The sequence below is a fragment of the Danio rerio genome, chromosome 3 (assembly GCF_049306965.1).
Source record: "Danio rerio strain Tuebingen ecotype United States chromosome 3, GRCz12tu, whole genome shotgun sequence".
Classification (NCBI taxonomy): domain Eukaryota; kingdom Metazoa; phylum Chordata; class Actinopteri; order Cypriniformes; family Danionidae; genus Danio; species Danio rerio.
In genome coordinates, this window is record NC_133178.1 from 10,144,806 (window position 1) to 10,169,000 (window position 24,195).

A 24,195-nucleotide genomic window follows, 5' to 3' on the forward strand; every position below is an offset into this window, starting at 1 on the left:
CAGCATGACCTCCGCCGGCCGCCGTTAAACAATACCGCTCCATCTTGTCTGACATTCATGTCCCAGCGGGCCGCGGACTCCTACCTGTCCTCTTTTATCACGTCCACGAAGTGCGCGTCGCTCCTCTCGCGGAAGTTCTTGGAGCGCAGAGGGATGAGGGCAGAGTGGTCCATGGTTCCTCCTCCGACGGCGGGCCACTTCTTCTCCTTGTCCTGCAGCATCTCACACAGAGACGTCTGGCTGTGCGTCAGCGGCTGCTCCACACCAGGACTCAACAGCCCATTCACACTTTTAGGACCCCTGCCTGCCGGGACCTGAAGACAATTCAGATGGAGAACACAGAGTGTTAAAATGCTATTAGTTTATGCACATAATGCGACCGTGGACCATAAAACTACCTTTTGGAAATTGAGATTCATGTATTATCTGAAAGCTTTTGAATTTTGAATTTGCTTTTCATTGATGTATACTTTGTTAGGATTGTATAATATTTGGTTCAGATTTTTGAAAATACAATACAAACTATTTGAAAATATGAAATCTGAGGGATCAAAACAGTTTAAATACTGAGAAATCCCCTGATAGCCCAGCTTTAAATGAATAAAAGCCCCACCCTTAAAGCCAGATAGCCCCGCCCTAAATGACTAATAGCCACAGATAGCCCCGCACTAAATGACTGATAGCCCTGCCCCAAATGATTAATAGCCCCACCCTAAAGAACTAATAGCCCCGCCCTTAATGAGTAATAGACCTGCCCTGAAGAACTGATAGCTCCACCCTAAAGAACTGATAGCCCCGCCCTTAGTAAGTAAAAGACCTGCCCAAAAGGACTGATAGCTCCACCCTAAAGGATTAATACCCTCATCCTAAAGAACTGATAGCTCAGTCCTAAATAACTGACAGCCCCGCCCTTAATGACTAATAGACCCACCCTAAAGTACTGATAGCTCTACCCTAATGGATTGATAGCCCTGCTCTAAATGACTAATAGCCCCATCCTAAAGAACTGATAGCCCCATCCCAAATGACTGATAGCCCCACCCTAAAGAACTGATAACCCCATCGTAAATGGCTGATTGCCCTGCCCTACATGACTAATAGCCCCACTCTAAATAACTCATAGCTCTGCCCTAAATTACTAATAGCCCCACCCTAAATAACTAATAGCCCCGCCTTAAATGACTAATAGCCCCACCCTAAAGAACAGATAACCCCATCGTAAATGGCTGATTGCCCTACCCTAAATGACTAATAGCCCCACCCTAAAAAACTGATAGCTCAGCCCTAAAAAACTGACAGCCCCGCCCTTAATGACTAATCGACTTAACCTAAAGAACTGATAGCTTCACCCTAAAGGATTGATAGCCTTGCCCTAAATGACTAATAGCCCACCCCTAAATAAATCACAGACCCGCCCTAAATGACTAATATGCCCACCCTAAAGAACTGATAGCCTCGTCGCAAATGACTGATTGCCCTGCCCTAAATGACTAATAGCCCCACCCTAAAGATTGTATAGCCCCGCCCTAAATTACCAATAGCCCCACCTTAAAGAACTAATAGCCCCGCCATTAATGACCCACATTAAAGGACTGCTAGCCACACCTCAAAGAACTGATAACTCCGCCCTAAAGGCATTCCATGTGACCAGAAGTGAATAAAGTCTTTTCGAAGGGGAGGGAAGGTTATGATTTTTAAATAAAAGATTGTGAGGGCAAATTAACTTTTACAAAACAATGAAGTGCACAGACACATATATTACAAGCACTACCATATGCAAGCACTTCCATAAAAAAATTAAAAAGAAGAATAAATTTAGATTTCATGCCGATGAAATCAATCATCTGGGAAACTATGGTAATATTTACATCACCATACGGTTATTTTGTTACCCATTTCAGCTTGAAGTGTTTTGCCTTTTACAATGAAAAGTAACAAAAGGTAAAATAACATTTAGTGGGGCGGTGCAGTGGTGCAGTATGTAGTGCTGTCGCTTCACAGCAAGAAGGTCGCTAGTTCGAGCCTCGGCTGGCCTAGTTAGCATTTCTGTGTGGAGTTAGCATGTTTTCCCAGTGTTGGTGTGGGTTTCCTCCGGGTGCTTTGGTGTCCCTCACAGTCCAAGCACATGTGATGCAAGTGAATTGTCCGTAGTGTATGTTTGTGAATGAGAGTGTATGGGTGTTTCCCGGTGACGGTTTGCAGCTGGAAGGGCATCCGCTGTTTCAAACATATGCTGGATAAGTTCGCAGTTCATTCCGCTGTGTTGACCCTACTGAAAAAAACAGCTTAAACCAGCCTAGGCTGGTTGGCTGGTTTTAGCTGGTCGACCAGGCTGGTTTTAGAGGGGTTTTGGCTAGGCTGGTCAAGCTGGTTTTTCTGGTCATTTTCCAGCCTGACCAGCTAAGACCAGGCTGGAAATAGCTGGAAACCAGCCTGGAAATGGCCAAAACCCCTCTAAAACCAGCCTGGTCAACCAGCTAAAACCAGCCAACCAGCCTAGGCTGGTTTAAACTGGATTTTTCAGCAGGGACCCCTGATTAATAAAAGGACTAAGCCAAAAAGAAAATGAATGAATGAAAAACATTTAGAACATTTACATTTAGTCATGTCCAAAACTACTTAAAAATAAAATAACTTTCTGCAAAACTGCCGTTGAATGTTAGAACAAACAGGTGGCGCTGTTTGCCAGCCTTGCAACAAAGCATCACTTCACCTAATCTATCATAATCTGAAATTGGATCGTAACCTCTAGGAACATGGTTGGGAAACACTCCCCTAAACAATGCTACATCATTTACAAAAAGATCTCATGTAAGTTGTTCAGGTGGGAATAAAACTATGACGTGTTCTAAATTTGCTCACTGAGCTCCTGTCTAAAACACTCACCTTGCTGTTGCTGGTTTTGTGTTCAGGATCTGTGCAGCTGTTGCTGTGAACAAGTCCGTCTTCAGATGTTATCAGGCTACATGAGGGACAGGCGGACTGATGGAGACAAATAGGAGAACGTGAAGAAGGATTACACACAGAGCCAAACACCTCACTTACTGGTTAATACAATAAAAAACAGCAGATAGAATTTAGACTTTACAAGGAAAGATCCATCATTCTACACTTTGTTGACAATGCTAGTGTGTTTTAGAGTGTTTTTAGCACTTGGCTAATGTATTGGTTAGCATTGCTACAGCAGGCAGTTGCTATGTGCTAAACAATAAAGCATGGCAAAATATAGTTGTTTGAAGTGGAGCAGTTTATTGAACATTTAGATACAGTTTTGCATCCAGTGGGCCTACATCCGGTTTTCATGTTCTTACTAAACAGGCAGTGATTGAAAGAGAACTGAAAATACTTAAGTAAAAGTACCATTACTTGCCTAAAAATGAAGTGCGAGTACAGTAAAAGTATCAGTTGTAAATTTTACTCAAAGTATGAGTAAAAAGTAGACCTTTCAAAAGTACTCAAGAGTAGTGAGTAGTGAGTATTACACTGGGAAAGGTTGATGGGTTTACATGTAATTTGTGTGTGTGTGTGTGTGTGTGTGTGTGTGTGTGTGTGTGTGTGTGTGTGTGTGTGTGTGTGTGTGTGTGTGTGTGTGTGTGTGTGTGTGTGTGTGTGTGAAACGTAGTGTTGGGCAAGCTACTTGAAAAATATAGTGAGCTAAGCTATTAGCTACTCTACTTAAAATGTAGCTTAACTACACTAAAAACTACCCCCTGGGTAATGTAGCAAGCTAAGCTAAAAGCTACTTGGCAAAAGTAGTTTAGCAACATCTGAGCTATTTTTGCAATTTTTATTTTTAAATCGAAGCAAATTAAATCCAAGTCAATCATATCTTAGTGATCAATAAAACTGTCAATGAAACATGAGGCAGAATAGTTCAGTTCAATGATTTACTGTAAATAATATGCTGTACGAAACAGAAACATATAGTATTATAGTATATAACAGCTAAAACAAAAAATCCAATAAAAGCAGGTGTTACACATTTAAAATACTATAGTCATTTATAATAGAGAAATATTTTGACATAAGCATCATGCATATGTATATGTATATATATATATATATATATATATATATATATATATATATATATATATATTCACAACTCTTCGATAATAAATTACACTATATAATGCAGTAATTTTTTTTACGAGTACTTACTATAAATTACTAAAGTATTTTTTGAGCACAGCATCAGAAAATAAGTTGTTGCATCTTAACTAGTGCTGTCAATCGATAAAAAAAATTAACTAATTAATCGCACCTTTTTAAAAAAATAATCGCGATTAATCGCATTTAAAATACTGAAACTTGTAATTTTGGCTATTTAAAGGTAAAATTAATGTAAACGCAAGACAAAAAATATTTAAATTCAAAACATAATTGTTTAATAGAATTTTTGTTTAACTTGTAACACAGATTTCTTCATGTAAACAACATACCCACAATAAACCATCAAGATCCTGGCTTGACAGCCATATTTATTACAGAAATGAAAACACAGGCATGTTAATGACATTTAAATTTCAAAACAATCAATGCCAATAAAGAAAACATTGATTTCCATGTTGGATTCTAAGTGGACTGCAAAAAAATGCCAAAATATAGGAATTGCAGATATGGAAAATGAAAAATTATAATAATAAACTATAGAATACAAACTGTTGCACTCATTGTAAAGTTTTATTGCTGTGAGTTGAGAACATTAGTTATAGAGTAGAAACTATTTTGCTTAATCCTCCTTTACATTCATCCAGTTGCTAAGACTAGGAGTATCCCGCAAGTGCACAGAGACTCCCAAATGCCCGCAAATGAATGATAATTTCTTGCAAACCGGTCGTTAAATACATTGCACACCCCTCTCGCCCCTACTCAGATACGTCGCTCACTCCACCCCTGACACCCCTTTACGAGCCTGACACAGACACACACACAACGCGCTGCAGACGTTTTGGCCCCAACGGCCTTCCATACTGGAGCGACTCCCCTCAGATTCAACACGCATGATCACGTTCATCAAATTTGCTAAGCGCCCTAAACTAATGCCTAGTTCAGACTGCGTGATTTTAGCCCCGATTTTGGCTCGCCGACAGGTTTTTAAAAAATCGCCGACAAATGCCTGAAATCACAGGCAAATCGCTGCTCGTGCACGTGAGTGACAATCACACAGTATGAACGATCAAAGACGCGATCTGAGAGAATCGCCGATGAGTCGCCGATGCCTGCGAGATATTTAGCGTGCTAAATATCTGGAGCTGTCGGCGATTCAAATCATGACGTGTGAGTTGAGTTTAGACTGAAAATAACATCAGCGATCGCCTACAGCCAATGAGAGAGCAGCTTTCACTTGTGTGTGCGTGTGTGTATACCTGCTGCAGGCCAGCGGGAGGCTGGGGGAGAAGTTAAAAGCGCTCTTTTTTCGGTTTATTTGGACGCACAAAATGGAGGAAAAACTAGTGGAGGTTTGACAGGACTCAGGAGCAACCGTGTCTGTTTGACGTTTCATACAGAAAGAAAGTAGTTTATTATCAACGTTGAGGAGAAATGGCTAATTCCCTTTAAACCCAGGTGAGCAAACATGTACATGTTCTACCCCATTAAACGCTTCTTTCTCATTATGTAGTTAATAACAAAAGATATACTGCGTGTTTTTGGCTGTGAGACGTAGTTTGGACGAAGTTGTCGGCGATTCTCCCTATAGTAAAGTCATGCAGTGTGAATGTCCATGTCGCCGAACCATCTTGCAGTGTAAACAAAGCAGCGACGAAACGCAAGCCCAGATAGTCATGCAGTGTGAAAACATCAGTGACATGACTAGTTTGAAAATCACGCAGTCTGAACTTGGCATAAAGTATTACTGTATTTCACAAGGATTCTTACACAACGACGCGAAGCATACGCTTTCGTTGCGTTTAATGAGGAAACACGCTAAACTTAGAGGGTGCATGCTGAAAGGCAGAGTAATGCCCTGTCTTTGACAGCTCGCGACTTCACCAGACGTTCTGAGTACATTTACATAAGACACCAATACTCCGATTTTAATATGATTAAGATTATACTCTTATTAAAATTCTACCGTGTAGCCTAAGCAGTGAATTTATTACCTTAAAGGAACACCGAGTCGCGAAATGCGGAGGATTTTCTTTCTGTTCGCCATGCGGTATCAACTTACAACAGATGTCGAATGTTAAATATGAAACACCTGAAATTGCATGAAACTCTGGATAACCTGTGATGCAACTAATTGTTTTATACTGGAACTTGCCTTCAAAAAGTGCTTCCTTGGTCTTATCCACATTTATTGCATGTTGAACACACGTCCACCACAACAGGAATTAAAAAAAACCTGCTACTGCGTTAATTGCGTTAGTTTTTTTAACGCGTTAATTATTTCAAATTAATCGCATGCGTTAACGCGTTAATTTTGACAGCGGTAATCTTAACATTTGTACATCTCGATGTATGGTCACAAAAAATCCTGCTTCAGAAGTAACTTCTCTCCCTCAGTCATCTCTCTATCAAGCAAGTTTCTCGAGCTAGCCTAATTTGGTTTGCGACATCACCAACCAGAGGTGGCAGTAACTTTTTTTACGTTTTTTTTTTTCACAGTGTAGCGACATTAGGAGTTAAGAAATGCAATACAAAACTGTTTTTGTTGGTGGGGCAGTTAAAGGAATAAATCAGTGATTCTCAAACTGTTTTCACCAAGTACCACCTTAGAAAAAATGGTCTCTCCGAGTACCACCATAATGTAGGCCTAGTTAAGCAGCTACAGCTCTGCACAGTAAAAAAAATGAGGAAGATTAATTCCTATTATTAAGAATATTTATTACTGTCAGCCACTTTAACCATATTAAATCAGTGATTCTCAAACTTTCACAAAGTACCACCTCAGGAAAAAACGTCTCTCCAAGTACCACCATAATGACCAGTATTGAAACACAGTAACATAGTAGGCCTAATTCAGCAGCTACAGCACTGGACAGCTCAAAAATAAGGCAGATTAATTACTAATATTAAGAATATGTATTATTGTCAGCCATTTTTAACATTATAAACATTAAAACAAGACGTTTGAACGTTGGAAAACCTCAACGGAATGTTCCACTTCCGGCAAATCTCCCTGCTAATATCTGAACAACAGCAGAAGCGGTGACAGATTTGCAAGCAGCTCTGAAATGTGTGGCATCTGCCGTCTGAATATGCAGAGGATTAAACTCAGGCCTCAGAGATGAACAATCGCGAAAGGCCGAGACAGACTCCACTCGCACTTCTTATCGGATTTCCCCCCGCTATCCGTCGCAAAACCCGGGGTCCCATCAGTATTTAAAGTGCACCCATGATGAGAGTATCTCTTGCAAAGGCTGCTGGGTAATGTGGCATCCTCTGAAAGGTGGCTTGGATGAAACGCTGATCGATCGCAGTGGAGAGAAGAAGAGGAGGATGAACATTACGCTCTTTCGCTAATCACTGCGGCGTTTCACACAACGCACCAGCGCACACACACACTCATCAGTAAATGGAGAAAGGCTGTACGGGGAAACACTTGAGGAAAGCAGCAGCAGAAGAACACACAGACAGAGCGTTAACATGAAATACTGTACAAACCCAGCCGGACACTTAAAGTACACCTGAAATCAAAACTAGCATACTGATTTTGTTAGCTCACGTTGCTAGATTTGCGGTGAACAATCCATCTGTGCAGGTCATTAGGAGAAGAAAAAAAGCTTGCTCTTGTAATCTTTAACTGAAATATTTCAGTTGAATTCTCAGATTACGTCTGTCTAAGGAATTGGGTGTGGCTAACATACCCCACCACGCCCCTTCAACTGTCAGTTTTGACAACAAACAGAAACAGTGAGGAGTAGGAGGAGTCTGTTAGGTTGTAATGACTCTCCTTGAACCCTTTCCCTGATCTTTTTGAATGAAATGCCTACTTTACCACATCCAATCAGCACGCAGTAGAAAAAACAAGCCACGCCCACTGTTTTCTCCTTTAATACTATCATTTAAAATAAAAATTTAAGTCATATTATATTTACCTGATGTCTCATTTAACACTGAAACTACCAGAGCTGTACCACTACACCAGGGGTCGGCAACCCAAAATGTTGAAAGAGCCATATTGGACCAAAAAAACAAAAAACAAATATGTCTGGAGCCACAAAAGATTTGAAGCCTTAAATAAGCTTTATAATGAAGGAAACACATTCTGTATGTATCTATATTAGCTGTATTAGCCTACTATAAAAATGACTAAATTGGCTACAAATACATAATGAGCCTTCATGATTAAATAGCCACTGAAATCAGGTGGTTGGTGTTTATTTCGTTGTCATTAAAACACTTCAGCACAGCCTCTTGTCTTTTAGTGTTATTAATTTGATCATTTCTTCTTGCGGCCCATCAGAGTTCACATACCTGCAAAAAAACGCGTTGAATATCGGTCACATCACAGGCAATTGAGTATGCTGGCACTGAATTAATGTCCTTGGTTTGCTGATCGGTGATGTTACCTACCATTTTAATAGCCCTTTCCTTCACTGTCTTAGTGGAGAAAGGTATATCTTTATTTTTTTGTATTATCTTGGTTTTGTTTTTAAAGTTTGCAAATAGGTGTTCTAATATGTCCTACCATCTTTGAACAGTTTTCCATGCTTTATTATCTCCTGGTTTGTTTACAACAGCCACCTGCCTGGCATCCCGCCCTGCTGATAGAAACGTGTGTCGCAGGCTATGATGCAAATCTTCGTTGACAGAAATGTTGAAATTAAATATTAATTCTACACACTTTGACAGCATTTGAAAACGTTAAAAATGTTTGTCCCCCTATAGAAATCATATTAAAACAAAAAAATATATTAACCTCCCCCATCTTTTTGTATTTTCAAACATCTTTGAAAAAGCTCCAGGGAGCCACAAGGGCAGCGCTAAAGAGCCGCATGCAGCTCTAGAGCCTCGGGTTGCTGACCCCTGCACTACACTCTCAGAAAAAAATGGTACGATGTTGTACCAAAGAACCCTTGCCACTTGGGCAGAACCATAGATATTTACATTAGAGAAGAGCAAGAAACTTAACTTATTTTGTTAATTTTTGATTATTGTGATTTTGTTTATCAGAGTGCGTTAAAATTAGATCTTGCTCCCCTTAATACACCATATAATAGACTTTGCAGATTTGTTCTGGGTTGTTCTTTTTACACACATCATTGTTTAATGTATGATCTGTTGCAGTGGCCAACACAAGACGACATGTTCATTGGCTTCAAATTACATTTAAATGTATTCATTTTGACTATCCTTATTATTTACAACAATATTTTGTATTTTTTTCCTCAAATTATCAAGCTAGACATTCTGTTCAGACTTATTTATTTGTTCCTAGTTGTAAAAACTCTATGGGTAAAAAAGCTTTAGGATCCAACAGATTGGAATAATTTACCTGCTAACATTCGATCTATTACACCATTTAAGGTCCTTAAGCAAACTTTGCTATCGTATTTTACTTTGGATTGTAGTTATTAATTCCTGAGGATGTTATTATTTATTTGGTGATTGCCATTTCAAAATAAATAAATAACTAAAAAGAAAACCAGCAGCAGTGCCAGAGCTATTACAGACACTGTGGCATTAAAAAAAAAAAAACTATGGACTAAAACATTGCATGCTAATATTGTTGATTAAACCATTCCAGAATAAAGCACATGTGGTATGTGCAGGATGTAGTGTTGTAGATGTTGTTGTGTGTGTGAAGCTGACCTTGGCTCTGTCCGGTGCGTCTGTGGGAGCGCCGGCCGATGCGGAGACGTCTGGACTGAAGGACGAGGAGCTGACAGACGCTCTGATCTCAGACGGAGGAGGAGGACTCATCCACTGACACAACTTCACCTTCCGCCCTGATATCAGGTACGTCTTAAGACCTGCGGAGGACACACAGAGAAAGAGAGAGAGAGAGAGAGAGAGAGAGAGAGAGAGAGAGAGAGAGAGAGAGAAAGAGATCAGTGTAGGTATGTATCACTCTGCTAGTAGGGATGGACCGAAGTTTCCATAAAATTGTCAAAAATTACAATTTAGTTTTTTGGGTGAAAATGAAAAATGGCGCAAAAAAGGGCCATGGTGCCAAGCAATGTTCAGTGTGCTGGATTCAGTCTCTTATATAAAAAAAAAAAATAATAATATTAAAATAAATACAATTACAGTTAAATATTCATCATTATTAAACAAACTCACATTAATGAAAATACTTATTAAACGTTTTTCATTTAATAACATTGTCATATATATATGTGTATATATATATGTATGTATATATATATATATATATATATATATATATATATGTATATATATATATATGTATATATATATATATATATGTATATATATATATATATGTATATATATATATATATATATATGTATATATATATATATATATATGTATATATATATATATATATGTATATATATATATATATATATATATATATATATATGTATATATATATATATATGTATATATATATATATATATATATATATATATATATATATATATATATATATATATATATATATATATATATATAAAATAATTAAATTAAAGTAAAAATAATAAAAAAAATTACAAGCAACTTAACTAAAATAATGAAAAAAATACATTGATAAAAAATAAAAATGAAAAATATATATTAAAAACAGTTAAATTATTTTTTAATCTAATATACTTAATATTTTCATTTATTATTTTTTAAAAAATTAATAATAAAATATTACAAAATTATAGATAAAAGCAACTTCTAATAAAAACATGTATTGTAAATTTCTAAATTAAATAAAAGATGAATAAATTAATGATAAATCAAATCAAGGGATAAATAAAAGAAAAATACAAGCAACTTAATTCTATAATGGCACAAAATTAAAATGTTTTAAAAAAAACAATATTTATACATAAACTCTATTAATCTTATTCGATCTGGAAAAAATAAGACAATAAATAATAATGAAAAATATATTTTAAAATTAAATTAAATTAAATGGTTGTATCTATTAAACTTATTATTTCTAAATTAATAATAAATTATTAGAAAAAACAAATATATATAAAAGCAACTTCTCTTAATCTAATAAGGTAATGTGTTGAAAATAACATGTGTATATACTCTATTATCCTCATCCGATCTGAAAAAAAGATAAATATAATAATAATATTAAATATATTTTTAAAATAATAATTAAATTATATTAATTTTTTTGCATCTAATTTACCTAATATTTCTATATTAATCATACATTATTGAGAAAAAATATTTCTATATAAGCAACTTAATCCAATGAGGTTATGTATAAGAAATGTTAAAAAAAAAAAAATATATATATATATATATATTAAATCAAAGGATAAATTTACAAGCAACTTAACCTTAGGAATAAAATGTTAATATTAATTATTTAATATTAAATAATTAATATTCAAAAGGGACTAAGCCGACAAGAAAATGAATGAATAAATGAAATTATTATTCACATAAAGTTAAAGTCAGAATTATTAGCCCCTCCTTTGAATTTGTTTTTCTTTTTTAAATGTTTCCCAAATGATGTTTAACAGAGCAAGGAAATGTTTACAATATGTCTGTCTGATAATGTTTTTTCTTCTGGAGAAAGTCTTATTTGCTTTATTTCGGCCAAAATAAAAGAAATTTTACTAAACAGGGCTAACAATTCAGGGGGGCTAATAATTATGACTTCAACCATATATACTCTATTATCCTTATCCAATCTGCAACCGAAATAAGAGCTTGCCACAATTAAATTCCTTTATTTTTCCTGTATTTAAATAACCTTTATTTGTATAGCTCTTTTACAATGTAGATTGTGTCAAAGCAGCTTCACATAGAAGATCATAGTAAATTGAAACAGTGTCAGTCCAGTTTTCAGAGTTTAAGTTCAGTTCAGTTTAGCTCAGTTCAGTGTAGTTTATTATTCACTGTCCAAACACTGAAGGGGAAATACAGATTTACTCAATCCTTCCTAAAAATCTGCAATCAAACTGCCTTCAATTCCCACAAAAATAAATCAGTAAACCAGACGACAAAAAAAACAAGCTGAAACCCGACTGGCATCCAGCATCTCCAGCTCTAAATAAAGAAGACATTAGTTTGAGAGATGATTTGTGTGCTGATTTCTCCATTCACACCCAGCAGGCGCTCACTGTTTCTCTAAAGTCATCAGACGAGACGACAAATGATCAAACCTCCTCACAGTCTCTCTATTTTTTCTGGAAAGACACTCAGAGATGCACATAAAAATCCACAGGGAAGCAAGAGAAATCATCGGCTGTGAGAGGTGAAGTGTTTTATAGAGTCGGTAAAACACTGTCAGATATCTGCGAGCGACTAAACCCCGTCTGGGCCAATGTCAATGTTTGTGCTGAGTGCCTGTGTTCCTGTAATTCACCTGTCAGAGGAGATCGCGGCACAAAAGGGACACAGAGACGCTCCATATGGGCCGGCCTGAGAACACTCTTACACTCCATGAATATTTAACAGGCTTCAATAAAGGACAACTCGTTTTGGACAGTTCACTAACATGGTGACCTTGAGGAAAAACAACACAGGCTCATTGGAAATATGTGCTTCAGCCTATATATTTACGAAAAAGGAATTTCAACATACGTTTGACTGCAGTTTGTAGGTGAAATGAACATTAGGGGGAAGTATGACGACAATAACGACAACTAGTTTTGGACAATCACAACTTGACAATAACGACAATAACGATAACTCGTTTTGAACAATAACGACAACTCAACAATATCAACAACTAGTTTTGGACAATCACAACTCAACAATAACAACAATAATGACAACTCATTTTGAACAATAACGACAACTAGTTTTGGACAATAACAACAACTCAACAATAACGACAACTAGTTTTGGACAATCACAACTCGACAATAACGACAACTAGTTTTGAACAATAACAACAACTCAACAATAACGACAACTAGTTTGGGACAATCACAACTCGACAATAACGACAATAACGACAACTAGTTTTGGACAATAACAACAACTCAACAATAACGACAACTAGTTTTGGACAATCAAAACTCGACAATAACGACAACTAGTTTTGAACAATAACAACAACTCAACAATAACGACAACTAGTTTTGGACAATCACAACTCGACAATAACGACAATAACGACAACTTGTTTTGGACAATAACGACAACTCGACGATAACGACAATAACAACAACTCGTTTAAAACAATAAAGACAACTCAACAATAATGACAATAACGACAACTCATTTTGGACAGTTCATTAACTAACTAGGGGGCAATTAGACAACAATAACGTTTGTTCCTTTTCACATTAAGGATATTAACAGGGACATAATATTGACGAATAAAGCGTTATTTCTGTGCAGTTCCAAATAAGTACCACAAAACAACTTTTCAGCGTCTATGCAAACTAGAAAAAAATAAAATATTGCATCAAAAATTTGCGAATAAAACGTGTACAAGAAAGCACACACTCTTCCCTCTCCATATGCACCAGGCACTTTCTTATCAACACTTCACGTTTCTGGAAAACACTGTGCGATTTTGAGTGTGCTCCACACAGGTGAGTGGGCTTGACAAACCACCTGTAGGACACACTCTTCCCCCTCCATATGCACCAGGCACTTTCTAATCAACACTCAATGTTGAGAATCGAGAAGACTCTCAAACCCCATGAATCTTTAACAGGCATCAACAAAGGACAGCTCGTTTTGGACGGTTCGCCAACAAGGGTAACCTTAGGGAAAAAAAACAACATCAACATAGGTTTGACTGCAGTTTGTGGGTGAAATGAACACTAGGGGGCAGTATGACGACAATAACGTTTGTTCCTTTTTTCACATTAATGATATTTACAGGAACATATTATCAATGAATAACCACTAAATAACGTAACGGTGTAAATGCAAATTAGTCAAACTTGAAATATCGCATCAAATATTTCCAAATAAAACACGTAGAAGAAGTAGGACACACTCTTCAATCTGCACCAGAGCCTTTCTAATCAACCATGTTTCTGGAAAAAACTGTGCGATTCTGAGTGTGCTTAACACAGATGAGTGGGCTTGACAACACACCTATAGGACATACTCTTCCCTCTCTAAATGCACCAGGCACTTTCTAATCAACACTTTATGTTGAGAACCGAGAACACCTAAACTCCATGAATATTTAACAGGCATCGGCTCGTTTCGGGCAGTTCGCCAACACGGTGACCTTGATGGAAAAACAACACCGGCTCATTGGAAAATACGTGCTTCAGCCTATACATTTGCGAAAAAATTTACTTCAACATACGTTAGACTGTAATAAGCACACTATTCCCTCTCTATATGCACCAGACACTTTCTTATCAACCATGTTTATGGAAAACACTGTGCGATTCTGAGTGTGCCTAACGTAAGTGAGTGGGCTTGACAAACCACCTGTAGCACACACTCTCCCCTTTCCATATGCACCAGGCACTTTCTAATCAACACTTAATGTGGAGAATCGAGAACACTCTCAAACCCCATGAATCTTTAACAGGCATCAACAAAGGACAGCTCGTTTTGGACAGTTCGCTAACATGGTGACTTTAGGGGAAAAAACAACAACATCAACATAGGTTTGACTGCAGTTTGTGGGTGAAATGAACACTAGGAGGCAGTATGATGACAATAACATTTGTTCCTTTTCACAATAATGATATTAACAGGAACATATTATCAATGAATAAAGCATTATTATAGTGAAGTTACAAATAAATACCACAAAACAATGTGACGGTGTGTATGCAAATTAGTCTGCAAATATATAGCATCAAATATTTCCATATAAAACACGTAGAAGAAGTAGGACACTCTCTCCAATCTGCACCAAAGACTTTCTAATCAACCATGTTTCTGGAAAAAAACTGTGCGATTCTGAGTGTGCTTAACACAAATGAGTGGGCTTGACAACACACCTATAGGACATACTCTTCCCTCTCTAAATGCACCAGGCACTTTCTAATCAACACTTTATGTTGAGAACCGAGAACACTTAAACTCCATGAATATTTAACAGGCATCGGCTCGTTTCGGGCAGTTCGCCAACACGGTGACCTTGATGGAAAAACAACACTGGCTCATTGGAAAATACATGCTTCAGCCTATACATTTGCGAAAAAATTTACTTCAACATACGTTAGACTGTAATAAGCACACTATTCCCTCTCTATATGCACCAGACACTTTCTTATCAACCATGTTTATGGAAAACACTGTGCGATTCTGAGTGTGCCTAACGTAAGTGAGTGGGCTTGACAAACCACCTGTAGCACACACTCTCCCCTTTTCATATGCACCAGGCACTTTCTAATCAACACTTAATGTGGAGAATCGAGAACACTCTCAAACCCCATGAATCTTTAACAGGCATCAACAAAGGACAGCTCATTTTGGACGTTTCGCCAATATGGTGACTTTAGGGGAAAAAAAAACAACATCAACATAGGTTTGACTGCAGATTGTGGGTGAAATGAACACTAGGGGGCAGTATGACGACAGTACCGTTTGTTACTTTTCACATTAATGATATTTACAGGAACATATTATCAATGAATAAAGCATTATTATAGTGAAGTTACAAATAAATACCACTAAACAACGTAATGGTGTGAATGCAAATTAGTCAAACTTGAAATATCGCATCAAATATTTCCAAATAAAACACGTAGAAGAAGTAGGACACTCTCTCCAATCTGCACCAGAGCCTTTCTAATCAACCATGTTTCTGGAAAACACTGTGCGATTCTGAGTGTGCTTAACACAAATGAGTGGGCTTGACAACCCACCTATAGGACATACTCTTCCCTCTCTATTGGCACCAGGCACTTTCTAATCAACACTTAATGTTGAGAACCGAGAGCACTTAAACTCCATGAATATTTAACAGGCATCAGCTCGTTTCGGGCAGTTCGCCAACACAGTGACCTTGAGGGAAAAACAACACCGGCTCATTGGAAAATACGTGCTTCAGCCAATATATTTGCGAAAAAAAACAAATGTACTTCAACACACGTTTGACTGCAATTTGCATGTAAAATGAACACTAGGGGGCAGTATGATGACAAAACGTTTGTTCCGTTTTCACACTAATGATAATTACAGAGGTGATACTCACGAATTTCTGAGCAATTCTTTGCATAACATCAAACAAATACCACAAAACAACTTAAAAGTGTCTGTGTGAATAAACAACAAGAGAACATTAAATTTTTGAATAATGGGAATATTGAATATTGAAGAAAAATATGACATTTTATTATGAGATGAATGAGTTACGACTGGCTTAGTCATTAATAAAATTATTTAATATAATAAAAAAAATTATACAAAAAAAATCTACTTTTTTTATAATAAAAAATAAGCAATTAACATCATATATTAAACATAAATAAGTTATATTTTATCAACAAAATAATATAATATAATATAATATAATATATTATAATATATATAAAAATTATATTATATATTTAGCCATTTTTTTTCCAAAGCAATTCATTACCTAAAAAAATTAAAAAATATTATTAATGATAAATACTGATAATTATATTATATTATATTATATTATATTATATTATGATATATTATATTATATTATATTATATTATATTATATTATATTATATTACAAATTTACCCAATTTTTATCCAAAACAAGAAACAAATCCCCCAATAAATAAACAAATTAATGAATTTAATATCAATAATTTATGGCAGAGGCCATATGGTACACCTAATTAACCTACCGCATGAATATGAATTATGCAAATGTAAATCAAAGTGAAATTTAATCCTGGAATGACTGCTTATCTCTGCACAATGCACTGTCTATTTCATCTTCATTGGTAAACATAATTAACAATTCATGATTCGTCAAAAAACAAAAGAGCGTAAAAACTCTGCATGTATCTGTTTGTACTTGTATTGATTAAGTAGCAAGAGCAAGTTTCCAGAGCGGCTGCTGAAATATTGATCAGCTCTACTGTAAACATCCCATTGATGGTGTTATCCAGACTGAATCTGGCATGCTGCTCTAACACCAGCAAAACATCATCAGACTTCATTTCTTCATCACACACACACAGCCCGCCATAGATTTATTGATGCACGTCATGTCTGATGGACCAGTAATAATGTTTAAGGATGAATATCATTGCAGATCTTCATGATGCGCCTGAAATATCACATAAGGTTATATTCACAACTTATATACGACTTTGGATCACAAAAGCAGTCATGATGGTCTCTTTTTAAAAACTGAGATGTATACATTGTAGGAATATAAATATATATAATCTATACATAACTGAAAAGTTATGTTCTTTGGTTTTTAGGGTGTGACAGAACTTAAAATGTCTTGGTTTCTTGAGCCCTGACTGTCTCCAAAGTAATGGAAATTGTTTCACTGCACAGCTTTGTCTATAGACCTTTTTCATGGCTGCTGCATGGAGGGCGCCATAGCGACCAGCGTCTTCCGGTAGAATGCTAAAAACTTCCGTTTACAGCGTGTACAACTGGTAATTTGCGCTCCGAAAATGGGTTTCAATAACGTTTTTAATGGATAACAGAGTGTTTTTGTGACACACAACTTAGAATTGTGTCTGTTAAAGCCGTTATAATCTGTCACATGTGGTTCAAGTGCGTCAGAAATACGAGAAAAACATTCTCCTAGTACACGTGTTAGCCGTCAGAAATAACAGTGTATGTGTGTGTTCCTGGCCTGTCAGCTGTTAGCTCAGCGGCTCTTTAACACACACACACACACACACACACACACACACACACAGAGAGAGAGAGAGAGAGAGAGAGAGAGAGAGAGAGAGAGAGAGAGAGAGAGCAAACCAGAGTACTGGCATGAAACTTAACAGGTATGAAAGTCGTGCAATTTACAAAATTGACCAATAAAAGTCTGTTATTGATCCTCTGCTGGCTGATTTGCTGTTCATTCTAATCGCGAGCCGTTTGTGTTTTATTTTGTGTGTTGTTTTTACCACGGTTTGTGTTTTTCTGTCATTTCGAAATGACACTAGCCTATATTTTCACTTTGTCACAGTTATTAAATCAGTGTGTCAGAGGCACAGTACAGGCTACGCGTGTGTGTCAAACATTTTGTTGAATTACATTTGTTTGGGCTGATTATATATTTGAAATAAAGAGAAAATGTTGACTTTAGCGATGACAAGGCTTCATTTAATCTGCAGAAGATGCCGTCTGACAACGAGGGGGAAATGCCTCACAGCAGCTGTTTTCCATCCTATTAGATCGCATTTCTTTAAATGATCAGTCCAGGAGATGGTGCTGATGAACAACAGTGTTAGTTCAAAGAGGATAAAAGCAGGTAAAATAGATTAAAACTATCGTTTCAAAGCTGTCCAAATGTGCTGTTTACACGCATTAACTGCCGACCGGAAGTTCTTCGCATTCTCCTTGCGCATACACACAAAGCATAATGGGTAATTTTGCGTTCTAAGAAAAAGGTCTATATGTCTGTGTGAACAGCTATTTCTTAAATTTATCGGTCAATTTTCTGGATATTTACCGGTCTCACTTTTTGAAGGTGGCTATGTTGTTACAGACAAGACTCAGCCCAGAAGTGTGTGTGTGAGTGCTGTGTATATAGTCCTCGATATCAGTAACAACAATATTTACCTGTGTGTGTGTATTAGTTCAGATAGTTTGCAGCTGTAGCAGGTGTTGATTGGCGCTAAGCATCATGGTAGTTGTAGTTTGGTTCACTGGGTAGAATTGTAGTGCTCCAGCAATCTACATGGGCTAGATCGCTAGTGATCGTGAAGAATTATAGGCCCACCTGTATATTTCCCCCCAGTTTCTGTTTAACAGAGAGATGATTTCTTTCAATGATTCTAAACATAATAGTTTTAATAACTCATTTCTAATAACTGATTTATTTTATCTTTGCCATGATGACAATAAATAATATTTGACTAGATATTTTTCAAGACACTGGTTTTCAGCTCAAAGTGACATTTAAAGGCTTAAGGACTTAATAGTTTTGTCCTTAAAATGGTTTTTAAAAATTAAAAACTGCTTTCATTCTAGCCGAAATAAAAAAATAAGACTTTCTCCAAAAGAAACAAGAATATAGGAAAGACAGAGAAAATGTCCTTGCTCTGTTAAACATCATATGGGAAATATTTGAAACAGAAATTCTCAGGAGGGCGAATAATTCTGACACTAAAAAAAGTCAAATGATTAACCTATTCAGTCTCTGACTGTAGCTCATTCAACCGTGTGGTTCAGCACTAGCTGTAAATGTTTTTCCTATTCAGCAGCTAATTTTAGAAAAGGTCAAATAACAGAGAAACGCTTAGGACGAGTAATGTGTCGACGTTTGAAAACTAAAGCGTTCAAAACAACAGGAGCAGCTTTCCTTCTCTTTTCTTCTCTTCTCTCAGGGACGTGGCGTTGAAAGAAACTCTCGTCTGAATGAATGAATGAGAGACAAGAGCTGCTGAAAACACACAGGAGACTCTCTTCAATCTGCCTGCGCCGACTGCAAAATCAAAAAAACACGCATAATAGTCTCTGATCAAACACAAAGCATCTTAATGGTTCTATAAATAAGCTTTTCTCCAGCTCTATCTTCCTCAAACACGAGCGGGGGAAGAAGACGAGGAACATCTCGGATGGTCTTAAGCGTAATTAACGCACAATAAAGGCCTCACCTCCTACAAAACACTGGCGGATAATTAAAAGTGTCACATCTCCAGATGAACTGCACAGACCTGAAGCCAACCAGACACAATTCACAGTCAATTCACAATCGCAGAGGCAGAAAGCTTTGCCTGCTGATGACTGACAGTATGAAGGGAACTACATGCACAACAGCATCCTAGATCAAATATTACAGGATATACTGTAGATCCTATAATATACAAGACTGTGCAAAAGTATTAGGTAACTAAGATAATATTCAAACAGATAATATAGGAAACTCACCGGCCACTTTATTAGGTACACCTTACTAGTACTGGGCTGGACCCACTTTTGCCTTTAGAACTGCCTCAATCCTTCGTGGCATAGATTCGACAAGGTACTGGAAATATTCCTCAGAGACTTTAGTGCATATTGACATGATAGCATCACACAGTTGCTGCAGATTTGGTACTATTGGGCCTAAAGTGTGCCCAGAAGATATCGGCCACACCATTACACCACCACCACCAGCCTTAACTGTTAATACAAGGCAGGATGGATCCATGCTTTCATGTTGTTGATGCCAAAATCTGACCCTACCATCTAAATATATCGCTGCAGAAGTCGAGACTTATCTGACCAGGCAATGTTTCTCCAGTCTTCTATTGTGCAATTTTGGTGATCCTGTGTGAATTGTGGCCTCAGTTTCCTGTTCTTAGCTGACAGGAGTGGCACCCGGTGTGGTCTTCTGCTGCTGTAGCTCATCTGTCTCAAAGTTGGACGTGTTCTGCATGCCTCGGTTGTAATGAGTGGTTATTTGAGTTACTGTTGTTGTTCTATCAGCTGTAACCAGTCCGGCCATTCTCCTCTGACCTCTGGCATCAACAAGGCATTTGTGCCCACAGAACTGCCGCTCATTGGATATTCTGAGTGTATGTACACACTATTCAGAACAAAATTACTTTTGAAATCAAAAGACGGGCCTCAAAAGCAAATGGTTAACGTGACCTCTTTAGCACCTTGAACTTTTCTGTTGAGTGTATTCTGAAATGATTTGCTATTTAATACTAAGCATGTTTCAACATTTATTTCTAAGAGTTCTTCATTAGATTTATCATGTTCTATCTTTCTTTTTCTCTCCAGGTGAATCTCATACTGCTCATTAACATTGCCTAAACATACTGTTGTCACAGTTCGGGAAGGATGAGGGAGTGAGGACTCAAGTGCAAACACAGGATGATTTATTGATAATACAAATAAAACAAAAGAAGAACAAAAAACACCCCGAGGGGGAAAAGCATAACTATAACACTAAAAGACTAACAAACTTGGCTGGGTTGGCACGACAACAGCAGGTACACATGGGGAGTTTAGATGACGAACTGGCACAGGACAGAAAACATGAGGGGATTATAAAGCAAAAGTAAATTGACACAAACAGGTGAACATGACAAACTAATAATGAGTTAACACAGTGTGTGCGCATCAAGTGGGGGCGCACACACTCTGCGCACGCCCACGAAGGCGCGCGCACACACGGAGACACACACAATGACAGAAACAAGTGCTCGACCCAAGAAAACTCAAGCCGAGCACAACAGGACAGAACTAGACATGACTAGTGTCCGGACTCTGCCACCAAAAGAAGAATTTACATGACCAGAGTGGCAGAGCCCTGACAACTGTATACAATATTCAGGTCTGGACTCTGTGGAGGCCACTTCATAACTGTTTGCTTGTTTAATCAGCTGTTTTTCTCTCCAAATATGATTATTCATTAAATTAGCAGTGTGTTTGGGATCATTATCATGCTGAAAAATAAAACTAATACAAATGAGGTGCTTTCTAGTAGGAATTACACGACAAATTAAAATCTGTCTGTACTTTTCAGCATTCACAGTCCTATAATTCATTCAATATTGACAACAGATCTGGCAGAAATGCAGATCAAACCAAGACTCCAGTATTTGTCATTCTTTCCTCCATCTTTCTTTAACTCTTTCTGCCATATGTCTTAAACAATTAGACCCCAAAAAAATCCAACTACCTTTATATTCTGGTTGTATTTTAATAAGAAGAGTGTGAAGTTGTATTAAATGTCATAATACCCTCACTAAAATAACAAATGTAACTGGAGGGCTAAGACTTTTACACAGTACTGTATATATTTATAAGACAATTATGTCTTTGTAAGCTGAAATTCACTTTATGTTGGCATTGACCAAACCTTTCTTCATTGGTCAGAACTTGTGTACAATGCTGTTGCTCGCATGCTGACTAAGGCCCCGTTTACACAGCCAGTAAATGTGCCCCAATTCAGATTTTTTTGCTCATATGTGACACAGATCAGATCTGTTTTATGGCCGTGTACACATGAAAACGCATGCATTTGGATATTCAGAGATCGGTTTCAGGCCTCCTTCATATGTTGAAATAAATCATATATAAATCGGATAAGTGAGAATGCGACTGTCATGTAAACAGGCAGGGGTGCATTTCCCAAAACCATTGTTAGCCAACTAAGGTCGCAAGGTTCCATTGTTACAAGCATAGTTTGTTGATTTGCCGTTTCCCAAATCCGTCGCTCCAACAAACATTCGCAAACTGCGTTGCAAACTTGAGTGTTCGCGACTACAGCTCTGGAGCTGTAGTTTGAAACATAGTTCCTGGCTGTGTTGTATTGCCACTTATCCTCTCAATGTCCTATTCATTCAGAACCTTCTAACATTTAAACTTCGAATGGTTAAAAATAAAAAAGCATTAAAGTCATCTCTCTTAGGTGTAATTTGCTTTCAAACTATTTTTACAGTTTTAGCGATCTTCATGTGTACAGTTGTGCTCCATTTGCAGTGACTTTGAAAGCCTTGATGTAATTTTGAACACAGCCTCAAGCGAAAGCTATAGGTGACCTATTATTTAAAAGCGGAATTTATGTTACGTCTCCAAAGCTTGTGAAAACAAAAAGCATACGTTAAGTATTTTAATTTAAAGTGGGATATTTATTAAATATCTGTTCTGTATATGACATGGGCCTGCCGGTTAGAATTTTCTGCTGTGGTTTACAAGTGTCAAATTGTAAAAGTAGACTTTTCTAAAAAAAAAAATAATAATAATAAATAAATAAACAATACCCTACTACTACTACTACTAATAATAATAATCAAAATCATAATAATATTAATAATAATAATAATAATCATCATCATCATCACTAATATTATTATTAAATTATAATTTTTTTATTTCTAATAAATAATAATAAAAACAATAATTATTATCATCACCATCATCATCATCATCCTCATGATCATCATAAGTATTATTAATATTATTATTAAATTATTTTTTTTATTTCCTAATATATAATAAGTATTACATTTCATTTTATAATAAATCGCCTCAGTATTTATTTATTCATATGATTTATATATGATATTATGATAGGTGTTAGCTTTTGTAAGTGATTAGTTGTAGAATAGGATATGTCATTCTCAATATTTGTAAAGGAAACATATATGTGCCATTTACATGTAATTCAGTTAATATAGAAAGCGAGTGCATGTTTTAACCAAAACTAATATTGGATTTTATTTAAAAGCGTGTTTGTGTAAAACGATATAATTTGCACAAAGAAATGACAGGGTTCTGTAAAGAAGTAGTTCCTCCGCCCCATTTAGAGTGTCATTATGGGCATTTTACGTTATAACAAACTTGGTTCAAGTGATGGATCTGCGACAGAGAAACTACGCGTTTTGGGAAACACTCATCACTACGTCGTTCTTTTCCTAAACGATGCATCGTACCATGATTCAGCCGTGAGTTCCGTAGTTGTTCGGGAAACGCACCCCAGATCGGATTTGAGACATTCCGTTTTGTACGTCATTAAACTTGTGACAACGTGGTGCTGTGGTTTAATGACGTAGAAGTAAGAGGGTGTGTGGAGACGCTTACATGGTTAACAACAACAACAGAGGAAACATGGATGAGGAAAGTAGTCCATCGCCACAATTTGCTCCCACCAGACCTGAGATCTCTCTTGTACCCACAAATTCCTATGAATGATCGAGGACACCATATATAAACCATAGGCGCAAGCTGCGATGACGACCTTTTCCCTCCTTCCCCTCCTCCACCTCAAAATCATTTTAAAGTTGGCCGAACTTTGCATATTTTGCAGAGCTAAATGCAAGACAATTTCGTCCATCATGGCTGGTGTGGAAGAAATCTGCAGCAACAGTGTGAAGCCATCATCTCAATATGGAGCAAAATCTCTGAGGATTATTTCTAGTACCTTGTTGAATCTATGCCACGAACGATATAGGCAGTTCTTAAGGCAAAAAGAGGTCCAAGCCGGTACAACTAAGGTGTTCCTAATAAAGTGGCCGGTGAGTGTACATTTGTTATATACTGCATGCATACATGTCTTTAGTTTG

The 24,195-nt window shown here is 36.9% G+C and overlaps 1 protein-coding gene across 1 annotated transcript in view; it reads right to left on the reverse strand.

The window, feature by feature from the left end:
- Positions 1-24,195, reverse strand: part of LOC101884360 (adenylate cyclase 9) — a 147,140-nt gene that overhangs the window by 15,786 nt on the left and 107,159 nt on the right. The window contains exons 4-6 of the mRNA XM_073944153.1: positions 9,760-9,920; positions 2,887-2,982; positions 85-314 (exon numbers count right to left, since the gene is read on the reverse strand). Of these exons, the coding sequence (XP_073800254.1) occupies positions 85-314; positions 2,887-2,982; positions 9,760-9,920 (487 nt within the window). The remainder of the gene's footprint in view (positions 1-84; positions 315-2,886; positions 2,983-9,759; positions 9,921-24,195) is intronic.